Here is a 26,205-nt window from a genome sequence, read left to right on the forward strand (position 1 = left end):
CCGCTTATTGTGCTTAGTACAGTGGCCCTCTTGAAAAAGATGATACTCCCACGATTCCTCTACATCCTCCAAACTTCCCACGGCTGATTTCCAATCACTGGTTCAAGGACCTGGCATCTAAGCTTCGCACATTGGTAAGGGCGATACGGGGTGTATCGCTCTGGATAAATGCAGTCAATCAGTCTATGATGGGAGAATGGGCATGGCGGACTTACAGCTCTAATACTGCGGTTCACAAACCCTGTTCATTAATGATTGGCTATGTGGGGGATGCAGCAATGTCACATACCAGGTGGAGGTCTCCCTCCTGGGTATAGACAAATTGATGGGCTTGGTGTACGGCAACCCTATTCCCCGCAGCCTCCCTGATTTCACCAGAGTGGTCTTTATAAACTGGTGCTTGGCTGTGCACTCGATCAGGAGGGACCAAAAACTGACAAAACAAACGCCACTATGGCAGGGACGGTGCCTCCATCACAACACACAGGTTTCCTTAAATGGGACAGAACTGGCTTTACCAGCCTTGGAGATGTACACCAATGGGGCAGCATGTGCACATTCAAAGACCTGCAGACCCACTCGCTCTATTGGCAGGGTGGACGTTACGGACTTGTCTGAATATGACCCATTCAAGCTAAGTTACTGATGGGAACCTTGGGGAAAGGCGGCATATCTCAGGTATATTGTATCTTTGTAATCAATGTCCCAGGCGATTTGAGGCCCTTTGACAGAAGTGGGAGGCTGAGTGGGCTCCTCTGACGATGTTGACTGGAGGGAGGCTAGCATGGACCTCCATTAGCTTGCAATATCCTCTCGCCTTCAGCTGATCCAAACTGAATTACCTGCATGCGACCTCTCACTCTCCCCACCGCCTATGGCGCACACGTAAAGTCCTCAACCCAGCCTGCTTCCGTTGAACCTGCCTGGGCGCAGATTTTCTTTTCACATGGTATGGCAGTGCCCCAAGATTGCAGACTACTGCCACCGGATTGGGGAGGCTCTGACCCTAATTCCTATGGGCTTCTAATCACATTGATGGCTTTGATGGCCCTGTTGGGCATTTTGGACGATCTGGGTAGTAGTCTTAGGGGGTGGGGGTGGGCAGCATGGTGGGTTTGGCCAAGATAGTGGTAAAAAGAGACAATGCTCGTGGATGGACGCTGTTGGAACCATTCTCACCAACCACATGGCATAGGAATATGGTTTGGGGTGCACAAAACAGGAAGTACCCATTAACAGCGCCAGAGGATGCTCCCAGAAACACTATAAATGGTGGGATTATTATGGACTGGGACTAAAATGCATGAATGAATCTCACATATTCAACCAAAATGTAATCTGGTTATGTACCGTCTTGATTCTATGATACTAGAGCAAGAAGTTTTTATGTCTATTCAAGGATATAAAGCCAGTACAATTGTTTATCAAAAAAATAATGTACAGCCTAACACGAGAAGCCATACAATCACCAGATCATAAAAACGCCTGTGGAGGCTTTGCACGCTAAAGCACTCTTGCTGGATTCCATAGAGTAATTGATCATTCACTGGGAAACAAGTACGGACTCATTTCTTGGAGACACAATTCTAGTGCATAGTACGCTGTTTTTGCTATTCGAGTTGACCTCATCAATATCTGGTCTGTATTCACGTCTTATTTTGATAAGACCATCTCACATGCTAACAACGTTTATTCTCTTCTTTAAAGAAACAGTCCATCAAACTTTAGGAAGAAAAACATCAGAGTTGCTTAATTTGAGCTGTGTTTTCATTTAGGAAAGATGAGCTTTTACTGAATGGTCAATTATATTTTAAGAAAGAATCTCACTGACATTTATGTAATAAAAGGAATCACGTTGTGCCCACACAATTACGTTGAGTGGTCTTTTGAGAAAGGCTCCCCAGTTGGCCTCTAATGTACATTAACAAATATCACTCTCTCCACTGTCTGCACTGTTTGTTAAAAATTACGTTAGTTAAACATAAGAGGGTCAGTTGCATAATACTCTGTTTCTGCTCAGAAGTAACCTCCACTACTTTAATTTAGATGTTTGTATTGTGATGCCATAATTGAATTTCTTTTCCTACGTAAAACACTTGACTCTCCAGTCTTTCACGCAAACTGCAAACACAACAGTAAAGTGCATCACTTGCATTACTCAACCCTACTCATCATCAGATACTGGCAGCCTATGATCAGCATACAAACAAATAATTCTTACTTGACTTTATTGTCATTCTGGGGGTACAATGTGTGGCTCAGAGTGCTGGTCGCTCCAAGGGGAATGAATCCAATGGGGATCCTGCTAAAGACAGCCTGAAATCAAACAGGAAGAGTGGTGAATGAGACAGTCATGCAAGTGTAACAAAAATGTATTTATTTGAAGAGTTTTATTTAGCACATACATGACCCATCAGTGTATCAGAGCGCTGTACAAATAGCAGTGAAGTCATACAAGCCGGGTAAAATGCGAAAAGGAATAAGCAAACACCAAAACAGACATAGTTTATACAAATGTCCTGGTACATCAAGATGCAATGGTGTCAGCAGGAAAATGGCCACGCTGGGTGACTTCAGGGGTGCTATTGGAGGAATCTGTTCAAAAGAAACATGTTTACTTCTTTTTAGGAGGTAGTCAAGAGGTTTGTCTAGATTTCCGGAGGTAATGCGTTCCATATTCTTGAGGCAAGACCGAAGGAGTTTTCTTTTTGTTGAACTTCTGTGGTTTCAGCACTAGAGTCAGCACCAGATAGTTCACGTTTTTGGGCCAAGTAGACAGGAGTATTTTGGTGGAGGAACTTGTGTGTCATGCAGGCTATCCTTAACTGGATCCTAGCTTCAAACAGCAGCCATATCAGCTGTTTTAGGTCAGGTGTGATGTGGTCAAATCTTCTACATCACGATGAGAGCTTAGCAGCTGAGTTCAGTGTGGCCCTTGGTGGCACCAGCCTTGCTTTAGGTAACCCTGCAAGAATAGCCCTCCTGTAATCTAATCGGGATAAGACTATGGCTTGGACTGCACACTGAAAGTCAGCTGAGGGCAAGAGTGGTTTAATTCTCCCTAATGGGTTCATTTGATAATTGTCTCTCTTGGTGATTGCGCTGGCATGATCTTGCATATTTAGGTATTTGCCCAATATGATAGTGATCTAGTAGAGTGGATAATGTGGGGTGTGCAGTTGAGAGCTGTGAGTTGTCTGAGCCATTCTTCTATGTGGGAGGAGTGGTTGTGGGGGGCGATCAAAAGGATTTCAGTTTTGAGAGTGCAGAGCACAAGGTGATTGTGGTTTAACCATTGTTGGATTTTCAGTAGGGTGCAGTTTAAAGTTTTGATCTCTTCGGAGGAGGGCCGCTACTGATCGAAGAGCCAGGTCTTGAGGAGTTTCCTGAAGGCCAGCAGGTCCTGAGTCTGTCGTAGGCTGGTGGGGAGAGCGTTCCAGGTCTTGGCAGCGAGGTAGGAGAAGGATCTGCCGCCAGCGGTGGTTTTCCGGATGCGAGGAACTGTGGCGAGGGCAGGGTTGGCTGAGCGGAGGTTTCGGGTGGGGGTGTGGAAGCTGAGACGGTTGTTTAGGTATGTGGGTCCGGTGTTGTGTAGGGCTTTGTGTGCGTGGATGAGGAGTTTGAAGGTGATCCTCTTGTCGATGGGGAGACAGTGCAAGCCTCTCAGGTGGGGTGTGATTTGGTTGCGGCGGGGGACGTCGAGGATCAGTCGTGCCGACGTGTTCTGGATTCGTTGGAGTAGTCTCAGGAGCTTGGTAGTTGTTCCTGCATAGAGGGCGTTCCTGTAGTCGAGTCTGCTGGTGATGAGGGCCTGGGTGACGGTTTGTCTGGTGTCGGGAGGGATCCATTTGAAGATCCTGTGGAGCGTGCGGAGGGTGTTGAAGCAGGACGCGGAGACGGCGTTGACTTGCCTGGACATGGAGAGGCCGGAGTCGAGGATGACCCCCAGGTTCCGTGCGTGGTCTGTGGGTTCCAGGGCTGTGCCTAGCGATGTGGGCCACCAAGAGTCGGCCCAGACTGATGGGGTGGGTCCGAGAATGAGGGCCTCCGTCTTGTCTGAGTTCAGCTTCATTCTGCTGTCCTTCATCCAGTCGGCTACGGCCTTCATTCCTCTGTGGAGGTTGGCTTTGGCGGTGTGAGGGTCTTCGGTGAGGGATATGATCCGCTGGGTGTCGTCGGCGTAGGAGATGATGTTGAGGTTATGTTGTCGTGCGATGTGGGCGAGCGGTGCCATGTAGATATTGAACAGCGTCGGGCTGAGGGAGGATCCCTGTGGGACGCTGCAGATGATCTCGGTGGGTTTCGAGCAGAAGGGTGGGAGGCGGACGCTCTGGGTTCTGCCGGAGAGGAAGGATGTGGTCCAGGCCAGGGCCTTCTCTTGAATTCCAGGGTCATGGAGGCGTGCTGATAGGGTGCGGTGGCAGACTGTGTCAGAGGCTGCTTTTAGGTCCAGGAGGATGAGGGCGGCTGTTTCTCATTTGCCCATGAGGATCCTGATGTCGTCGGTGGCAGCAATGAGGGCGGTCTCGGTGCTGTGGTTGCTGCGAAAACCGGATTGGGAAGGGTCCAGGATGTTTTTTCTTCGAGGTAGTGGGTTAGCTGTTTGTTGACAATCTTCTCTGTCACCTTTGCCAGGAACGGGAGCAGGGAGATGGGCCGGAAGTTCTTGAGGTCCTTGGGGTCCGCCTTGGACTTCTTCAGAAGGGCGTTCATCTCGGCGTGCTTCCAGATTTCCGGGAAAGTTGCGGTCTCAAAGGAACTGGTGATTATTTTTCGGAGGTGGGGCGCGATGGTTGTGCTGGCTTTGTTGAAGATGTGGTGAGGGCAGGGGTCAGATGGGGATCCGGAGTGGATGGAGTTCATGATTTTGATGGTGTCTTCGTCGCGGACGTTGGACCAGGCGGTCAGGCGGCTGGTGTGGGTGTTGGTCGCAGAGGTGGTGGACTTGGAGGTGGGTGCGGGGGTGTCGGGAGTTGAAGCTGTCGTGGATGTCGGCGATCTTGCGGTGAAAGAAGGCGGCCAGAGAGTCGCACAGGTCTTGTGATGGTGGGATGTCGTTGGTGATGGAGCTAGGGTTGGAGAGTTCTTTCACGATGCTGAAGAGCTCTTTGGTGTTGTGTGCGTTGTTGTCTAAGCGGTCCTTGAAGGCGGTCCTCTTGGCGGTCCTGATCAGTTGGGGGTGTCTGAGGGTGGCGCTCTTGCGGGCTGTGTGGCTGTCTGGTGTTCGGTCGTGGAGCCATTTCTTCTCCAGCTTTCGACAGGTGCGCTTGGAGATCCGGAGGTCTTCGGTGAACCAGGCGGCTTTCTTGTTCGTGTGGTTGGTTTAGGAGGTCTTGAGAGGGGTGAGGATGTCGGCGGAGTCGTTGATCCACTGTTTGAGGTTGGTCGCGGCGGTGTCTGGGTCGGCGGGTGGTCTCAGGGCGAGGGTGGTGGTCAGTTGGTCCTTGGTGATTTCGCCACAGCAGCGGCATGGCAGCTGTTGGGTGCGGTGGTGTGTGGTGGGTTTCCTGAAGGTGAAGTGGACGCATCTGTGGTCGGTCCAGTGGGGTTCGGTGGTGTGGTTGAAGGAGGGGTGGGGGCTGGTGGAGAAGATGGGGTCCAGCGTGTGTCCGGCGGCGTGGGTGGGTGCCGTCACGAGCTGTTTGAGTCAGAGGTTGGCGAGGTTGTCGATCAGGGCGGTGGAGTTGGCGTCGTTGTTGTTCTCGAGGTGGAAGTTCAGATCCCCGAAGAGGATGTAGTCCGTGGATGCGAGGGCGTGGGTGCTGACGAGGTCGGCGATGGTGTCGCTGAACTGTGGGCGAGGTCCGGGAGGTCTGTAGACGAGTGTTCCTCTGAGGGTGGTGTTGGGGTCGGTGTGGATCTGGAAGTGCATGTGTTCAGCGGAGGTGAGGGTGTCGTCGGTGTTGGTCGAGATTCTGATGGTGTCTTTGTGGATGATGGCGATTCCCCCTCCTACCCCGTTGGTGCAGTCTCTGCAAGAGATCTTGCAGCCCTGTGGGATGGCAATGGCGATGTCTGGTGCTGAGGTGGCGGACAACCAGGTCTCCGTCAGGAAGGCGACATCGGGGGTGGTGGATTCTAGGAGGTCCCAGAGTTCGATGGCGTGTTTGCGAGTAGAGCTAGTGTGGAGATGGATGCAGCAGAGGTGGTTGGGTTCTCCGGTTGGTGGTTTGGTGGGCTGGATGCTGGTGAATCTGCAGCTCCGGCAGGGGAAGGGCCCTTGGGTGCGCTTCGGAGTGGCCCGGTAGCAGGGGCGGTCTCGTCCGGTGTTGAGTGCGTGGAGGGTGCTGGAGTCGTAGTGCAGTATGGCGTTGCGCGGGGTCAAGGGGTCTTGGCGCTGGGCGCGGTCGGGCCCCGACGGGCTTGCCTTTGGCACGCCCGCTGCGGCCTCCATAAAAGGCGAAGTGTGAGGGTGGGGCAGCTGGGAGGCGGGAGCGGGGCGGCCAATGGGCGGGCGGGCAGGGGAACAGAAGGAAAAAGGGGGCGGGCCGCGGTAGAGCAGCGGCGGAAAGCGGGGAGCAGGGGGGGGCACAGAGGGCAGGGGCACACAAGGATCGCATACGAGTACACAATAAAAATAGCAATCAAGAAATACAGGAGGCAAACAACAAAATCACAGTGAGGAAAAAGGAAATCAGAGCCCGGGGCACACCAGCGGCGAACCCTCGGCAGTTAGAGCCAATTCAGTGCTATATCCCATTCTGAAGCCTAATTGGCAATGGTCAAGAAGATAACACTGCTCAATGTTGTTGTAGAGTTGTAGGTGTACGGATTTTTCGGGTAACTTAGCTAGTGTTGGTATGTTGGTGATTGGAGGGAAATTGTTGAGGTCAGACAAGTCTGCATTTGTTTTTTTGGGGATTGGTGTGACGGGAATCATGCCTTGAGAAAGGAAAGGAAAGCATTGATCATTTTAGACTAAAGTAGTCGTATGGAAGAGCTAAGCAGGCAGAGGATCATTGCAATTGTTGGAGGGTTTTATTGATGTTAATGTTTTAAGTATATCAGTTTCGTCCTAGATATTGAAGGCACTCCAAGTAGCATTATTTTTAGAAGTATAGCCAATGTGATGGGAACACAGCAAGTGTGACACTGGGAGGAGACTGGGCATGGCCAGTGAGGGTAGACATTGGGAGGAGAGTTGCAATTCTGGTTCAATCCTCCTTGTCTTTTTCATGAAATAAGCGGAGAATACCCCTTCACTTGGCAATTACCCATTATCTACCGATTTGAGGTTAGCTTGGCAACTAACTTATTGTTTGACTATTTCGAATAGTTGTTTAGGTCTGTTTTCCAATAGGATTTTTTCACTAAGAGTAACATAATAATGTACTATAACTAATGCACAGAGGAACCTCCTTCAGCCACATGAAAAAGGAGGGAATTGGGTCATTCACTTTACCCTCATTTAAAAAAATAAAAATATATTCTAATACAGAGGTAATCACTCGGTCACTATCACTGTACTGCAAGTAATTGGTAGTAGTTCTGATACAGGAAAATACAGCCTTTGGGAAAGTCAAGAGATCAATGAAAGCTGGATTATCATCACTTCCCATGCCCATGCTTATTAAGTCATGACTGGCTAGAGCACATACTTGGCTCTCCGACACCCTGTCCTGCTATCAGGCAAGACACACCCTTAAGAAAGGCACTGGGAAGTGCGGACACTCTGGTCTTGAGTAATGTGAAAGCACCAACTCATATGGATGGCCATTGCCTCATTTCAAAGCAACACGTGTCTAGGAAGGGAAATTCCACCATGGAAATAGTAGGAAAGATCAATCAGAAAGATGGCAAGGTCTTAAAAGCTTTTGAAAATCTGGAGTAGCTCATAAATAATACAGCCCAAATACAGTCCCTTAAAAGGAAAAGCTTTATTTAGTCTAGTCTGCAAGCAGATCAAGAACAAATTGTGTTTTTTTCAGGTCAATTTAGATGAAGGCAACATTTTATTTCATTTTGGGATGTGTGTAAGGCCTTGCTCTTTGCAGCCCAATGGCAGTAATGTATAATGGGCGCTGTTGGGCCTGGCATCATTGGCGTGGGTCTCCCTCCCTCCTCTCCCTATCTTTTATATTGGCTGGATTTAGATGTTCTGGGTGCTGTGCCACAGCGCGAATGATATATATATATATTCACTGAAAAAACCATAGGTTTCAGGAGTTATATAGTTAGGAATTAGCTTTTAAAAAACCTTTAAAATTCACTCAAAAAACTAAGTTTTAGTGGTGTTATAGTTAGCTGGACATTTTACTCATACAAAACCATTGAAATTGCTCCTATATGTATGGATATATCCTTGGAACTGTGCCTGCATCGTTTGCTACATTCTGTGCTTTTCCTGGATCTTCCGTGCTTTTCTTCCTGTGACTTTTTTGGACTCCCGTTGGACTCTCCTGCTGCCTGCCTTCTGTTCTTTCTGGCGGGGTCCTCGTTGGATCGGACCCTTACTGCTTTGGATAAAAAGGGTCAGGGCTGATGAACACTGACTCTTATATGCGGTAGCTCATGAACGGTTTGGAAGATCTCTGTGTCCTGATATGGTTCTGTGTAATTGGTTAGTGTTCCTGGACTTTGGCCTGATACTCTTTGGCTTCCCGAGGACTTGGACCTTTAACCCGGGCGGGTGGGTGGGTGCGTTTACTCCTGTCTTTGGCCCTCCCCCGTGTGTATGTTTGTATGTCTTTACTCCCTTCTTTCCTTCCCTTCCCTCCCCCCCCCCCCCTTTTCTTTTTTGTCTTTAATTCCAACTTTTCTTGCTCCACTATATTTCGGGTTCTATTTAGGGCGACAGGCACGCTGCGGGGGGGGTAGGCCGTAGCCTTCTGCAGGGGTGCAGGGTGGGCTTAGGGGTGGGTGGGGGGGTCTGTTCGTGTCGGGGGGTCTTTTTCCCCCCTTATTTTCCCCTTTTTTTGTTCTATGGCTCTTGTGTATTCACTTTTTCGGGACTCTGTCACCTCGTGTCTCCCCCGGGGGTTTTCTGTCCTTCTTCCGGTGCGTGGCTGATTGTGGTTCGCTGCCTATTCTGGTATCCTGTTTCTGTTACATCGCATGCCGGTTTTATTGTCCTGTTTTTCCCCCTGGGGGTGCATGGTCTGGCGGGTGTTCCTTTTGTTGTCATTTTCTCCCTCTTTCCCTCCCTCCTTTATGGAGGTCCCCCTTTTCTGTTGGGGTGCGTATTACATAGTCTTTGTGATGGGGCTTTTTGATCACGTCTTCTTTGTTCGGGTAGGGGCGGAGGTGAGTGAGCGCGATTGACTGTTGCCACTGTCGCTTTTTGATGGTCTGATTCTGTTTCTGTCCTTTGCTAGATTTGATTATATGGAGTCATTTTCTTACGTTGTGTTTATAAAATGGCGGCTTGCCGCGGTCCCTCCCTTGTATTCTCATAGACGGCCCGTTATTCCTTTGGTCCCCTCCCCGTGCTAGAAAATTAACCTTTATTATCCTGCTCCTGCTGAACGCTCGATGGTTTTTATTGCTTCACCAGTGCTCCTGATGTTATATCCTGTGCTGATCTTCTTTTTGTATGCTGGTTATTCGACCATTCTGTTCTGGCCAGCCCGTGGGGTTGTAGGCCAGTATTTGTGAGCTTTCATTGTTCAATAAAGGTTTTTAAAAAAAAAAAAAAAAAAAAAAAAAAAAAAAGACATTGCTCCTATATAGTTAGTTGTACTAACTATATTTCGCGCACCCACAATCCACTGCTGATGATGTCACATATTAGATCATTCATGAAATGGTAAGTGACATCACTGATGACATCTCAAATGACATCACTGATGACATCATCCAGTGAATGTGGTTTACTTTGTTATTTAAATATGCATTATATATATAGCAATTTGCATTGAAGAATGAGTGGATATATATAAATAAATATTTGGATGGCGGCTTTAGTAGCAGTGTAATTGACTGTTTACTTGACCAATTTATAATGTCTCACTAAATATAGTAGATAGTGACTAAACTGTGTGAATATCTGTATCACTTTGTCAGTTGTTGTGTAAACTGATTCGACAGTTGGTTACTAGCTATGTGAAAGTCTATATTGGTTATTGATTAGTTAACTGAGTATTTGTATGGGAGTGTGAAAGTGTGTGTGGTTCGGTGGGGGTGTGTGACTGTCCAAAGATGTGTGAAGAACAATAGTTACTTACCTGTAAACAGGTGGTTCTCCAGTATTGGTGTCTTTCATAGATTCACATGCCTGAATCATTCCCCGTCGTCGGAGTGGGAGTCCCACGGTATATATAAAAGCAATAAATGCCATAAAACTTATAGCAAATATCAGAGATAACAAACCAGGAAGTAAAGTAGCACCAGCTACAGTAGAAAAAACTTCCACATTAGTGACTATCCTAGTCGTTATGTATTAGTCCAACCTGCGGCCAATCAGGCGACAGCACCCACCAGAATGTCCTCCCCAGAGGCTCAGGCTCTCAGATTTTCTCGCACGGGAGTGAAACCCTAAAATGCCTGAGTGAGTCTCTGGGGGGAGGCGGGCGGGTTGCATGTGAATCTATGAAAGACACCAATACTGGAGAACCACCTGTTTACAGGTAAGTAACTATTGTTCTTCTCCAGTATTAGGGGTGTCTTTCATAGATTCACATGCCTGAATCAGAATAGTAAGCAGTACTCCTAACATAAGGCTCGTAGACGTCAGAGTATCAAATGCATATATATATACATATATATATATATATATAACAGAATACCAGTTATACAATATCTGAAAGAACGTCTAAAGAGCATATAGGAGGAGGAGGAAACAGAGGCTCACCTTATTTGAAAAGATTACGCAGCACTGCTCTTCCAACCGAAGCATCTGCGTCGTCTGCTGAATCTAGACAGTAGTGTCTAGTAAAGGTGTGTCTGCTAGACCATGTAGCAGCTCTGCAGATCTGTCGAAGAGGCACACCAGCAAAAAGGGCAGTGGAAGAGCTAACCGCCCTTGTAGAATGTGCTCTTGGCAAGGCCTGTAAGGGTCTACCGGCCTGCTGATGACAAAGTCCAATCGTAGAGGAGACCCATCTAGCAATGGTCTGTTTTGAAACTGCACAGCCCCGGCGTTGCCGCCCATAAGCCACGAACAGTTGGTCTGTCTTGCGGATGCCAGAAGTTCTGGAGAGATAAAACTTAATGCATCTTCTAATGTCTAATGAATGTAGTGCTCTTTCAGCCGTAGACTGTGGGGCTGGAAAGAATGTCTTGAGGACAACCGGCTCATTCAGATGAAAGTCCAGAGGCACTTTAGGCATGTACGTTGGATTAGTACGCAGTACCACTGAGTCCGTGGTGAATTGGATGAAAGGTGCTTTAGATGTAAATGCTTGAATATCGCTTACCCTTCTAGCAGATGTTAAGGCTAGTAACAACGACACTTTCCATGACAGAAATTTTAGGTCCACCTTATGGATCGACTCAAAAGGGTGACGCATGAGCTGAGTTAGTACGACATTCAGATGCCATGCCGGAGGGGGTTTCCGGACAGGCGGAAACATACGAAATAACCCCTTGAAAAATTGTTGTATGATCCTTACAGAGAACAAAGAGTTTGATCCATCTTGACGAAATCTAGAAATGGCAGCCAGGAAGACTTTAAGAGTAGAATGTGCCAAACCCAATCTGGCCAAATGCAAAAAGAAAGGAAGTATTTGCTCCGGTTTTGCATGAATGGGATGTAGATCATTAGATTGGCACCATGCACAGAAACGTTTCCACTTCAGTTTGTAGGTTTTGATCGTGGATGGAGCTCTGGCTTTCGCCAGCACCTCTTGGCAATCTTGTGGAATGTTCAGGTGTGCAAATTCCATGTGCTGAGGAGCCAAGCTGACAATTTCAGCGAGTTCGGGTTCGGATGGTATACCCTGCCCTGCTGGGTAGAGAGAAGATTCGGAATGCGTGGAAGTTGGATAGGGTTGCATTCCGAGAGAAGGAGTAGCTCGGTGAACCAGTATTGCCTGGGCCATCGTGGAGCGATCAGTATCAGCCGGCATGGCTGCCTCTTCATCTTCCTGATAACTTTCGGGATCAGAGGTATCGGTGGAAAAGCGTAGGCGAATATTTGATTCCAATTCAGCGAAAGGGCATCCCCGCACGATTCCTTGTGGGGAACCCAGCTTGCAAAGTATGGGCATTTCCGGTTCTGGTATGTCGCAAACAAGTCCAGATCCGGATGCCCCTATATCTGAAAGATGCGATGTAGAGAAGGTAGATGTAGTTCCCACTCGTGAGTGCAGCCCCCGGACCTGCTGAGAGAGTCCGCCAACACATTTGCGATTCCCGGAACATGGACCGCTGACAGATGGATATTGTGAGTCAGGGCCCAACTCCAGATCTCTTGTGCTTGTTGCGACAACCGGGCTGATTTTGTGCCGCCCTGCTTGTTCAGATAATGCATGCAGGTGGTGTTGTCTGTCCGTATTAAAACTATGGCACCTTGTAGAGTCGCTTGAAAGGACTTCAGGGCTACAGAACAAGTTACTTACCTTCGGTAACGCTTTTTCTGGTAGATACTATATCTGCCTGTGGATTCCTCACTTTGTGAATATCCCCCTTGCGTCAGCAACATTCGGAAATTCTTTTGTAGCTTCGCGCCGACGTGGATCCGGACGTCACAGAGGCACGACATCGCGCGCGACTCCGCAGACGTCACCGACGCCTACAATAGGCCCACGCCGGCGTGATGACATCAGTTCCGCCCTTTTTTCCGTGCCCTCGAGGCACACGGACGGACCGATGACAGTAAACATATACACAGTATACGCAGTATAGAAATCAAGGTAACACACACAGTGTGAAGCAAATGCAATAAAACATTTGAAATAGACAAACCCTTGACCATAAAATAATACATCATATAAACAACTGGCATAGAAGAGTGGACAACGGGGAGGCGGGTGGGTCAGTGAGGAATCCACAGGCAGATATAGTATCTACCAGAAAAAGCGTTACCGAAGGTAAGTAACTTGTTCTTCTGATAGATACATCTGCTGTGTGGATTCCTCACCTTGTGAATAGAGTCCCACAGCAGTCCCCACTCCCGGAGGAGGGTGTCCACTCTTCTAAACCAGGAAATCCTGAAGGACAGAGCGCGCAAAGTGACCCTCCCTCCTCACTTCGGAATCCAAGCAGTAATGCTTCGCGAAAGTGTGGAGGGAAGACCAAGTTGCCGCTCTACAAATATCCTCAACAGGCACACCTCTAGCCAATGCTGAGGTCGAAGACTTAGCTCTAGTTGAATGAGCCCTTATACCCTCTGGCGGGTCCTTACCGGCCAAAGAGTAGCAGATCTTAATGCAGAGGACGATCCATCTCGACAAAGTCCTCTTATGGACCGCTCTTCCCTTCTTGCAGCCAGCAAAGCCAAAGAAGAGCTGGTCGTCCACTCGACAGTCTTTAGTCCTGTCCAAGTAAAAAGACACCGCCCTCTTGGGGTCAAGACGGTGTAATCTCTCCTCCTCCTTGGAAGGGTGAGGGGGAGGATAGAAGGTAGGAAGGGTAATGGATTGACCAAGGTGGAAAGGAGTCACCACCTTTGGCAGAAAAGCAGCCCTGGTCCTAAGAACCATTCGTTCAGCATGAATGGTCAGGAATGGGGGCTTGGAACTAAGAGCTTGAAGCTCACTTACCCTCCTTGCCGAGGTGATTGCAACGAGAAAAAACGTTTTGAAAGTCAGAAACCTCATGTGACATTTGTGAAGAGGCTCAAAAGGAGCACCCATCAAAAATGTCAAAACTAGATTCAAATCCCACTGAGGCACAACAAAAGGTGTAGGAGGGAACCTATTAGTGAGGCCCTTCAAAAACCTTAAAACAATGGGAGACTTAAAAAGAGAAGGCTGGTCAGGCAAACAGATAAAAGCCGACAGCGCAGAAAGATAACCCTTCACCGTGGCAACAGCAAGCCCCTGCTGAGCCAAAGAAAGGGCAAACTGGAGCACATCAGATAAATGGAACCTCAAAGGGTCTATAGATTTCTCCCTGCACCAAGCAACAAATTTAGACCACCTATAAGAATAGATGGACTTAGTGGAGTCACGCCTGGCTGACAAGATGACATCCACCACATCGTGAGGGAGAGAAAAAGAAATCAGGTTGCCCCGCTCAATCTCCAGGCATGAAGGTGTAAGGTCTGGAGGTGGGGGTGTAGAACCTGCCCCTCCATCTGAGAGAGGAGATCTGCCCTGTGAGGGAGACGGAGCGGTGGGCGAGAGGAGAGGTGGAGAAGGTCTGAGTACCACACCCTTCTTGGCCAATCCGGGGCGATCAAAATGACTTGGGCCCGGTCTTGGCGAATCTTCCTCAGAACCCGAGGAATCAAGGGTATGGGAGGAAACGCGTAAAGGAGTTGATTTCCCCAACTCAACTGAAACGCGTCCCCCAAGGCTCCTTGCAACGGATACTGGAGACTGCAGAATGACAGGCAGTGAGCATTCTCGCGAGTGGCGAACAGGTCCACCCGAGGAGTCCCCCACATCCGAAAGATGTCGTGAACTACTCCTGGGTGAAGCCTCCACTCGTGATCGGCAGAGAACTGCCGACTGAGACTGTCTGCACGAACGTTCAGAACTCCGGCCAGATGATTTGCCATCAGACAAATCCGATGGTCCTGAACCCAGGACCAGAGGCGCAGAGCCTCCTTGCAGAGACACTGCGACCCTACTCCTCCCTGCTTGTTGACGTACCACATCGCGGTCGTGTTGTCCGTCAGGACTTGCACTGACTGACCGCGAAGGGAAGGGAGGAAGGCCTTGAGTGCCAAACGTATCGCCCGCAATTCTAGAAGGTTGATGTGAAGCAACCTGTCCTCTGGAGACCAAAGACCTTTGACCTCCAGATCACCCAGATGAGCACCCCACCCTAGAGTGGATGCATCCGATATCACCGTGGCCACCGATGGAGGCAGTTGGAAAGGCTTCCCTTGAAACAGATTGCCTTCCACGCCCCACCAAGATAGATCCGCCGCAGTTTCTCTGGAGATCTTCACTGACTCCCTGAGATCTCCGTTGTGCTGATACCACTGCCTGCGGAGGCACCACTGGAGTGCCCTCATGTGCCAGCGTGCATGGTTGACCAACAGAATGCATGAAGCCATCAGACCGAGCAGGCGAAGAACCTTCAGGACTGGAACGACCGCTCCATTGAAAAATAAAGGAATCATCTCCTGTATGTCGCGAATCCTTTGAGGAGGAGGGAATGCGCGACACACAGTAGTGTCCAGTACCGCACCTATGAACAGGTTGCGCTGGGAGGGCACCAGGTGAGACTTGGGTACATTTATCGAAAAACCCAACCTGTGTAACAACTGAGTTGTCCCTTGCAGACGATGGAGTACCTTCTCCGGCGACTCGAATTTGATCAGCCAGTGGTCTAGATACGGGAACACATGAATCCCCGATCTCCTGAGATGAGCTGCCACCACTGCCATCACCTTGGTGAAGACTCGAGGTGCAGTAGTAAGACCAAACGGAAGGACCACAAACTGGTAGTGCTGTGACCCAACCGTGAAACGGAGATACTTTCTGTGCGACTTCAAGATGGGAATATGAAAATACGCATCCTGCAAGTCGATCGACACCATCCAGTCTTCTTCCAGCAGCGCTTGAAGAACCTGTGCAAGAGTGAGCATTTTGAACTTTTCCTGCTTCAGGTAAAGGTTCAAAACCCTGAGGTCCAGGATTGGCCGAAGCCTGCCATCTTTCTTGGGGATCAGGAAATACCGGGAGTAGCACCCTGACCCCTTTCCTGCTCTGGAACCACCTCTATCGCACCTTTTCGGAACAGTGCCAGGACTTCTTCCTGCAGGAGAAGCAGGTGGTCTTCCGAACAATAACCCTGGCAAGGAGGGTAATTGGGAGGGAATTCCTGGAAAGGAAGTGCATACCCATTCTCTACAAGATTGAGAACCCAAAGATCCGATGTTATTAATTCCCAATCTTGTAGAAAATGTGTAAGCCGACCCCCCACTGGGCCCACATGATCCGGAATGGCGGATCTAGGGCTGCTTTGCTGCGTTGGTCGGGGGTTGGGAAGGAGAGGAGGAGGAGGAGGAAGCTTGACGACCTCTAGGGCGAGATCTTTGTCTGCCCCTGTACGACTTGTACAGTGTATTCTGCTGCTGTTGAGGCTGCTGCTGGGATGATCTGTAAGATCGAAAGGAAGATCGGCCAAACCCTCTGAAACGTCTTCCGGTAGTACCTCTGGACTGAAGACCCAAAGATTCTGCAGTGGCTCTACTGTCCTTAAAACGCTCCAAGGCATTATCAGCCTTCTTGCCAAATAAGCCTGAACCATCGAAAGGCAAGTCCATCAAGACAGACTGGACGTCTGCAGAGAACTCTGATAACTTGAGCCAGGCAGCCCTCCTGGTGGCCACGGAGGAGCCCATGATCCTTGCCACCGAGTCTGCGGTGTCCAGACCACTCTGGATGACCTGCCTCGCAGCTGCTTGAGTGTCCGAAACCACTTCTTGAAAATCCTTCCTGTCATTCTCAGGAACCTTCGGAATCAACTGCTTGACAGAGTCCATCAAAGCATGGATATACCTTCCCATCAGGCACGTAGCATTGGTTGATTTTAATGCCATACTGGCTGATGAGAAAATCTTTTTGGCACTTTGATCTTGCTTCCTGGATTCCTTATCCCCAGGAACCCCTATGGAAACGCACCAGCAGATTTCTTTGAGCAGGCAGCCTGCACCACCAAACTCTCAGGCAGAGGATGCGTTGTTAAAAATGTAGGGTCCTCCGGTGCAGCTCTATATCTCCTCGCCACTGTTCTAGAAACTGCAGGAGCAGATAAGGGTTTTTTCCAGACCTCATAGATAGGCTCAGACAAGGCCTCGTTGAAGGGCAACATAGGTTCAATCACAGATGAGGGTGAATGAAGCACCTCAGTTAAAATATTAGGTTTATAATCAGCAGTGGGTAGAGTAATGTTCAGTAAACTCGCTGCTTTTTTAATAACAGTGTGGTAAGGTACCACATCCTTTGATGGAACATTTGATACAGAAGCCAATTCCCATTCAGGCGATAGTTCAAGCCCACTGGCTTCACACAAATCCTCAAACGGATCCTCAGAATCCTGCAACTCTCCTTCTTCAGTATCTGAATACCCATATTTCTCTTCTTCCAGAAGTCTCTGGGCCTTTCTCCGAGATCTTTCTTTCACCACCGAAGCCAATGGATCCGGAATCGACTCCGACGGGGTCGGTGCCGGCGTCGAACCCGAAGTCGGACGGGGTCTATCCGCACGAGGTCGGGCAGAATCCTGCCTCGGAGTCGCAGGTATCGGCTTCGATGGGATCGGCGTCGATGGCACCGGCGTCGTGCGCTTCGGCGTCGACGACACCGGCGGTGTCGGAAAATGCCAATGCGGTGGTAGAGCCGGCATAAAAGGCATGAAGGGTGCAGGGGCATAAGCCTGAGGAACCCCTAAGTTAAAGGCCAAAGGACCCGTGGGACCAACAGGTGCACCAGACGGGAACATTGCCCTGGAATAGACACCAAACATGGCGTTCAGGAACTGAGAAGGATCCTGACCTGGAGTCGGAAACTCAGGATATGGACCTCTGGGATGTTCCTGAGGAGGTGGAGTCGACACGACGTCGACCTCTTCTTCGGGTGCAGGAACCGGAGTCGACGAACCATCAGGTACCGGAACCTCGGCTCCACCAGCCCCCTGCTCCTCACCTTCATCCTCCTGACCAGAAGGATTGGATACAATCGGGGAATGGACCTGTTCTTGAGGTTCGGGTGAACCCGGATGCGAAGCCTCCTCATGTTCCGACTCCGAAATCTCCACTTCTTTATTCATAAGCTTGACCTGGGACTTCGGTCTCGAGCCAGAGTCCTTCCCAGAGTGATGACGTGACTCATGGCTCCTCTTCCTGTGTTTCTTCTTCGAAAAATTCGAAGCGTGAGCCGAAGACGACTCCGAGCGTGACCTCGAACGAGACCTCGACCTCGACTTCGACCGACGAGATCGAGACTTCGAAGATTTTTTAGTTTTCTTGCTCTTGAGTTTAGCCACGAGGAGTTTTGCCTCCCTCTCTCTCAAGGCTTTCGGAGTCATCTTCCTGCAACAAGAACAGTCCTCGACATCATGGTCTGAGCTTAAACACCAGACACAACATTCGTGAGGATCGGTGATAGACATAGTCTTGCCACATTCACCGCAGGCCTTAAATCCAGTTTTCTTCGACGACATCCCGAAGAGAATGAAGATAGACACAATAATACGAAAATAGTAACAAAGTTACTGTAAGCTACTACACGATCCCTGAAAACCGTTAGCGTCGACGACGCGGAAAAAAGGGAACTGATGTCATCACGCCGGCGTGGGCCTATTGTAGGCGTCGGTGACGTCAGCGGAGTCGCGCGCGATGTCGTGCCTCTGTGACGTCCGGATCCACGTCGGCGCGAAGCTACAAAAGAATTTCCGAATGTTGCTGACGCAAGGGGGATATTCACAAGGTGAGGAATCCACACAGCAGATGTATCTATCAGAAAATATGGCGTGCAACTCTAGCCTGTTTATGTGCCATCTTATTTGGATCTGGTTCCATTTCCCGCTGACCGTCATGCCTTGGAGGTGTGCACCCCAGCCTGTCATTGATGCGTCGGTCGTTACGATGAACCTGGGCACTTCCGTGAGGAAGGAGCATCCCACTTGTATGTTGGATCGGTGGGTCCACCATTGTATCGATTGTCGCATTCGTGGTGTAAGATGGATGATATCCTCGAAGGATCCTGATACCTGGAGCCACTGACGACTGAGCTCTTCTTGCAAGGGCCTCATCCGAAGACGACAGTTGGGGGTGAGAAGAATGCAGGAAGAAAGCATCCCGATGAAGGACTTGAACATGCGCACTGAAACGCACTTTTTTAATAACAGTGCCGCAGCGAATCGGTGAATCTTGTCCTGTCTTTCGTTTGAGATGAATACTTGGGCGAGCTTGGTGTCCAGTGTCGCTCCCAAGAAAGTCTTTCTTGTTGCTGGCGTGAGGTGTGACTTTTCGAAGTTTACAGAGAACCCCAGGTCTTGCATCAGTGCCAGTGTTGTTTGAACGTGATCTTGTGCCATGTGGAAAGAACTGGCCTTGATAAGGCAATCGTCCAGATATGGATATATTTGTATCGATTGCAACCGAAGATGGGCAGCCACTGGGGCCATTATCTTCGTAAACACTCTGGGAGCTGAACGCAGTCCAAATGGAAGGACTTTGAACTGGAAGTCCCTGCCAGCCACTCTGAACCTCAGAAACTTCCGATGCCGTGGAAAAATTGGTACGTGGAAGTATGCATCCTGAAGGTCTAGTGTTGCCATAAAATCTCCCGCCGAAAGAAATTGGAGGATTTCTTGCAGTGTTAGCATCCTGAATGTGAGTTTCTTCAGGAACTTGTTTAGGGCACGCAGGTCGAGGATGGGACGCCATTCTCCCGACTTCTTGCGAATAAGGAAAAACCTTGAGTAGAAGCCTTTTCCTTTCTGATGATGAGGGACTCTTTCGATTGCACCCTTCCGGATCATGGTGTTGATCTGTATGAACAGCTCCTTGAGGTGCGCTGGAGGGGGTCCTCTTGGGGGGCAATTTGGGGGAGTTTTCACGAATTCCAAAATGTGTCCTCTGGCTACCACATCCAGGACCCATTTGTCTGTGGTAATTTTTGACCAATTTAAGTAATGTTGGGATATTTTTCCTCCAATTTGGTTCGGGTTGGCAAAAAGTGGTGGCAGGATGCGTACCTCATTTCTTATTGTCTCTTCCTCGATAATTAGATTTTCCTTGAGGTTGAGAGAAATTGCCTCTTCTCTGCCCATAAGTTTGCTGCCGATATGGCTGGAATCTTTGGTTTCCCTGGGCGGAAGAATAGGAGCGCTGTTGGTTGTACCCTCCTCTATTAGAGAAATTCCCTCTTCCTTTTGCTCCACGAAAGGAAGACTTCCGGTATTGCAGAGTACCCAGCGAATGTGCTGTTTCGGTATCTTTTTTGATGGCCTCCAGCGACTCATCAACATGCTTTCCAAATAAGAATTCTCCATCAAATGGCATGTCTATAATTCTGGATTGGACCTCCTGTCGGAAGGATGTTGCTTTCAACCATCCTTGCCTCCTGAGAACAGCTGCACCCGCTAGCTGTCGAAATCCAGTGGCAGCAACGTCCACTGCAGCGTCAATCATTTCCGAGGAGACACACTCTCCTTCTTGAAGGATTTTCTTTGCTTCAGTTCGATCTGGCTCGGGCAGCTTGTCCATGTACGGCGAGATGTCCGACCACATCTGCCTATCGTATCGTCCTAGAATGGCTAGGGAGTTTGCGGCTCTGATGGTCGTAGCTGCAATAGTAGAAACTTTCTTCCCGATAGAATCAAGGCGCCTCCCATCCTTGTCTGGAGGAACAGAAACTTGAGACGTAGGATTAGAAGATCTCTTCTGCGCTGCCTGTGCTACCACAGAGTCTGCTTTAGCTTGTCCGATGAGGCATGCTGGAGAAGTATTTGGCGCCCTATACTTCTTATCTACTCTTGGGAGCACTGCTGGTAAAGAATTTGGTTTGGACATGATCTTTAGTCCTTCCTTCCAGATAAACTCTATAATTGGAATGGTCCAACTTTGTTTCTGTGGTGTAGTCTTGAAATCATACACGAAGCAATCCTCTTGCTTTGACTCCATGGTTATCATAAACCTCCTCGTTGCTCTATCCATGATCTTATGGAATGAGGCAATGTCCACAGGTGGTGACTCAGATGTAGTAGGTTGTGCCGGAGAGGGCGTGTTTGCATTATAATCCTCATACTCCGACGATTCTGACCCATTATCCAGTTCTCCTTCCTCTTGTTCTTCATGTTCTGAGAACTCTTCCTCCCGTGGCTGAGGAGCTGAACCTTCCGACGCAGCTAACGCTGGACGTCTGTCCTCCAACGGCACAGTAGTCAATGGTTGCAACCGCTTAGATAGTGGAGGCACTGTCTGAAGTCTTGGTGTAGATACTGTAGATTCACCAGACTCTGAAGGTGGGAAACGTCTGTAGTAGTCACTGAGCATGTACTGCAGATTGCGAAACAAATCGTCAGGCAACTGCCTATCCGGAGCAGGCCTGTCAGCATGTGAAGTGGGCTCAGTGTCCTCCATCTCGTCCTCTACATCCTCCTGCACCTTAATCCGGAGGTCAGATGGACTTCTAGCTGCCCCAAAATTCTCATCCTCATAGGATCCTTCCTCATCGGAATCCAAGAGTTTGTCTGGCACTACAAGCGTTGAAGAAATCGTCTCCGTAGGAGCTCTCTTCTTTAGCAGCGTAGCCGTAGTTGCAGGAGATGGCAATGGAATCCCTGCTGTGTGCGCTGACCAAACTTGCAAAGTAGTGCAGCTTGATAGAGGCGGCGTCGATGGAACATCCGTTTGCTGTAGAAACTGTTGTCTCGTCGACGGTATCGTCGTCGACGGGGTCGTCGACGGGGTCGTCGACGGTAGCTTCGTCGACGCGGTGTTCGTCGTCGACGAGGATCTCTTCGTCGACGAGGTCGTCGACGGTAGCATCGTCGACGGGGACGCCGTCGAGGTCGTCGACGGTGGCTTCGTCGACGTGGATTTCGTCATCGACGAGGATTTTATCGTCGACGGACGGGCCGTCGACGTCGGAGGCTTCGTCGACGGTACCAACTTCATCGTCGACGGGGATGCAACCGTCGACATCACAGACGTAGACGAGAGACTCGTCGACGGTACCTTGGCCGACGTCGACGGGACAATTGTCGACGACGAGATAGGCCTGATCTGGACATGAACCAGTGTAGGCGATGAAGCTGAAGACATGACAAGAGTAGGCTTTGGTAAGGAGAAAGTCATAGTGCAGGTAGTAGACGTGGCCACATGAGAGAAAACACAGTCCTTTTTAGGTCTCGCGTTAGCGAAAGACCTATTGCTGCCCACCTAGCTCTGAAGGGACCACAGACCGGGGCACGAGCGCCGATTGCACCTCGTGGACGCGCATGCCTCGCCTCCCGAGCCGTGCACATCTCAGTCAGTCAGCCATGCCTCTCATTCGCGGGCGCGCGCGCACACACACACACACACACACACACACACACACACATACAGTATACACACACGCTCACACACACAGGTGACCCCCCCCACTCATGCGCACACACACACACAGTCACACACGCACGTCCATACACTCCAAGTGCCCATCTCTGTCTCGCTAGCCTGATGCACCAAAAAACACGTCCCCCCTACTCACCGGGCTGACTCAGGACTCCCTCGCTGCTCTCCAGGCCGGTCTTTCCTCCTCAGGTGTGTGTCAGCGGCTCAGGCTTGGCAACAGGCGGGGCTCTCCATGATCACGCACCGCAAATCTTCCGGCTGGCTTCCCGGATGACGAGTTTCCTAGACGTCCAATGTGCACGCTCACGGTACACGGAACCACGCACAGCGTGACTGAGTGTGCGCCCGTACAGCTGAGGCGCATGCTCGCACTCTCACGACATTATCCTTCGCTCGCTCCCTTCAGCAGGGCCGCACTGGGAAGGCAGGCACTGAGCGATGATGGGCCGGGGTCTTAGGGTGGTTAGAGTTGTGTTTTTAGGGGCTCCGTTACAGCCCACGGCTACCAGTGCATGTCCGTTGTTTCCTTCCTGTTGCTGGAGCAGTAGCAGCTCTGTGCTTTTTCTGACCCCTTCCCTTGTCACCTCGGCCCCAAAGTCTTCCAGGCCTTGGTGGATGAGCGGTGTGTTTGCCTAGGCCTGCTGCAACAACACCTTTCCCAGAGGAACAGGCGTGCTTTCTCTTCCGTTTGTTTTCCATACGACGTTGTCCGTGCCCTATTTACTCCCTCCCCCCTTGTCCGTGATCTCTTTACTCCCTCCCCCCGCCCGTTGTCCGTGATCTCTTCACTCCCGCCTCCCTCCCATTGTCCCTGCTGTCTTTACTCCCGCCCCCGCCTGTTGTCTGTGATCTCTTCACTCCCGCCTCCCTCCCGTTGTCCGTGATCTCTTCACTCCCGCCTCCCTCCCATTGTCCCTGCTGTCTTTACTCCCGCCCCCGCCCGTTGTCCGTGATCTCTTTACTCCCGCCTCCCTCCCGTTGTCCGTGATCTCTTCACTCCCGCCTCCCTCCCATTGTCCCTGCTGTCTTTACTCCCGCCCCCCGCCCGTTGTCCGTGATCTCTTCACTCCCGCCCGTTGTCCGTGATCTCTTCACTCCCGCCTCCCTCCCATTGTCCCTGCTGTCTTTACTCCCGCCCGTTGTCCGTGATCTCTTTACTCCCGCCCATTGTCCGTGATCTCTTTACTCCCGCCCCCCGCCCGTTGTCCGTGATCTCTTCACTCCCGCCTCCCTCCCATTGTCCCTGCTGTCTTTACTCCCGCCCCCCGCCCGTTGTCCGTGATCTCTTCACTCCCGCCTCCCTCCCATTGTCCCTGCTGTCTTTACTCCCGCCCCCACCCGTTGTCCGTGATCTCTTTACTCCCGCCCCCCGCCCGTTGTCCGTGATCTCTTCACTCCCGCCTCCCTCCCATTGTCCCTGCAGTCTTTACTCCCGCCCCCCGCCCGTTGTCCGTGATCTCTTCACTCCCGCCTCCCTCCCATTGTCCCTGCTGTCTTTACTCCCGCCCCCACCCGTTGTCCGTGATCTCTTCACTCCCGCCTCCCTCCCATTGTCCCTGCTGTCTTTACTCCCGCCCCCCACCCGTTGTCCGTGATCTCTTTACTCCCTCCCCCCGCCCGTTGTCCGTGATCTCTTTACTCCCGCCTCCCTCCCATTGTCCCTGTTGTCTTTACTACCGACCCCACTCGTTGTCCCTGCTGTCTTTACTCCCGCCCCCCACCCGTTGTCCGTGATCTCTTTACTTCCTCCCCCCGCCCGTTGTCGGTGATCTCTTTACTCCCGCCTCCCTCCCATTGTCCCTGCTGTCTTTACTACCGACCCCACCCGTTGTCCGTGCCCTATTTACTCCCGCCCCCCACCCGTTGTCCGTGATCTCTTTACCCCCGCCCGTTGCCCGTGCACGTCACGTGGTCTGCAGCATGACCCTGGGACGGGGCTGCGAATACAACAGTGGCACCTGGTACTGTCACTGCCAGTGCTGATGGAGGGAGAGGACAGGAAGGACCCTTGCTCATGTGAAGGTCATGTGAATGGCATGTTAGCACAGACAGTAAATACAGAGTGTGAGCTGAGCCTCCAGCTGAAATGGGCGGGACCAACAAAGGTAAGTGACAGGCGTCCAGGCTGACATTGTATAAAGTATATAAAGTGTTGAAATTAATTTAAAGTCTACATAAACCACCTCCCTCCATGAGAACATAACATAGCATAACATTACATGACATAACATGCCATAACATACCGTAGCATATCATACATTTATCAATCACGCATTCATCCCCTGGGACATCTTGGCACTAAATAACAGGTGCGTTTGTTATCCAACTCAGTGGTACTCATTTTATCAATCTTGTAAGGATGAAAGGTTGAGTGGACCTTTGGCCATTGGCCCAAACACAGACTCCTGGAGGGGACGCATTAGTCCACTGAGCTACCGGACCTGGGTATGACCATTAATAAACCATAAACCTCTATGCTCCTTAACTATAAACAATACATATACATCAATGTAAGCGTTCCTAAACCATGGATAACCAAACTTACAATGTCTACATCATGTACGTCCACGCCCAGTGTGCATCAACCCAGCGTGACCTTCATGGCGGTTTATAATCTGCCGGCAATCATCCCCACTTATCATGTATAGACAATGTACGTCACTGCTGATTGCGTATCACACAAGGACATCTCTGCTGGTCCCACATGAGACATAAACAGCCATAGTTCTTGTGCTCCCCATGCCACCTCAGTTCAGACCCAGCATTATGCAAATCAGTCTTGACCCCCACCCGTTGTCCGTGCCCTATTTACTCCCGCCCCCCACCCGTTGTCTGTGATCTCTTTACTCCCGCCCGTTGCCCGTGCCCTCTTTACAAACCTGTCCGTGATCTCTTCACTCCCGCCCCCGCCCATTGTCCCTGCTGTCTTTACTCCCGCCCCCACCCGTTGTCCGTGATCTCTTTACTCCTGCCTCCCTCCCATTGTCCCTGCTGTCTTTACTCTCGCCCCCCACCCGTTGTCCGTGATCTCTTTACTCCTGCCTCCCTCCCATTGTCCCTGCTGTCTTTACTCCCGCCCCCCACCCGTTGTCCGTGATCTCTTTACTCCTGCCTCCCTCCCATTGTCCCTGCTGTCTTTACTCCCGCCCCCACCCGTTGTCCGTGATATCTTTACTCCTGCCTCCCTCCCATTGTCCCTGCTGTCTTTACTCCCGCCCCCCACCCGTTGTCCGTGATCTCTTTACTTCCTCCCCCGCCCGTTGTCCGTGCCCTATTTACTCCCGCCCCCACCCGTTGTCTGTGATCTCTTTACTCCCGCCCGTTGCCCGTGCCCTCTTTACAAACCTGTCCGTGATCTCTTCACTCCCGCCCATTGTCCCTGCTGTCTTTACTCCCGCCCCCACCCGTTGTCCGTGATCTCTTTACTCCTGCCTCCCTCCCATTGTCCCTGCTGTCTTTACTCCCGCCCCCCACCCGTTGTCCGTGATCTCTTTACTCCTGCCTCCCTCCCATTGTCCCTGCTGTCTTTACTCCCGCCCCCGACCCGTTGTCCGTGATCTCTTTACTCCTGCCTCCCTCCCATTGTCCCTGCTGTCTTTACTCCCGCCCCCCACCCGTTGTCCGTGATCTCTTTACTTCCTCCCCCCCGCCCGTTGTCCGTGCCCTATTTACTCCCGCCCCCACCCGTTGTCTGTGATCTCTTCACTCCCGCCCATTGTCCCTGCTGTCTTTACTCCCGACCCCTTCCTCACTTACTGGATTTGCAAGCTAAACGAAGGTGCGGATTGCAAGGTAATGCGCAAACACATACAAGTTTCACTGCTAAATAGATAATCACGTTGGCTTTCATTTACCAGCATTTGCAGTACAGTAAGTACAACAAAGAGCATTCACTTTGTTTTCGGTGGAAATACCATACACAATGTTCCAGCCCGTCCATAGGTTAATATTTGATTGAGCAGTAAATATAGAAAAATAACACACAACAAAAAAATGTATTTAATTTTAAAAACATTACACATCATATCACAACTCACCATGACATTCCACACCATGCCACTGCCCTCACGTCACTATACTAA

The 26,205-nt window shown here is 50.4% G+C and overlaps 1 protein-coding gene across 1 annotated transcript in view; it reads right to left on the minus strand.

Moving 5' to 3' along the window:
• AGK (acylglycerol kinase) overlaps nt 1-26,205 on the minus strand; it is a 338,473-nt gene that overhangs the window by 173,650 nt on the left and 138,618 nt on the right. The window contains exon 7 of the mRNA XM_078671853.1: nt 2,222-2,316. Within this exon, the coding sequence (XP_078527979.1) occupies nt 2,222-2,316 (95 nt within the window). The remainder of the gene's footprint in view (nt 1-2,221; nt 2,317-26,205) is intronic.

This window comes from Lissotriton helveticus, chromosome 1_1 (assembly GCF_964261635.1).
Source record: "Lissotriton helveticus chromosome 1_1, aLisHel1.1, whole genome shotgun sequence".
Taxonomy (NCBI): Eukaryota; Metazoa; Chordata; class Amphibia; order Caudata; family Salamandridae; genus Lissotriton; species Lissotriton helveticus.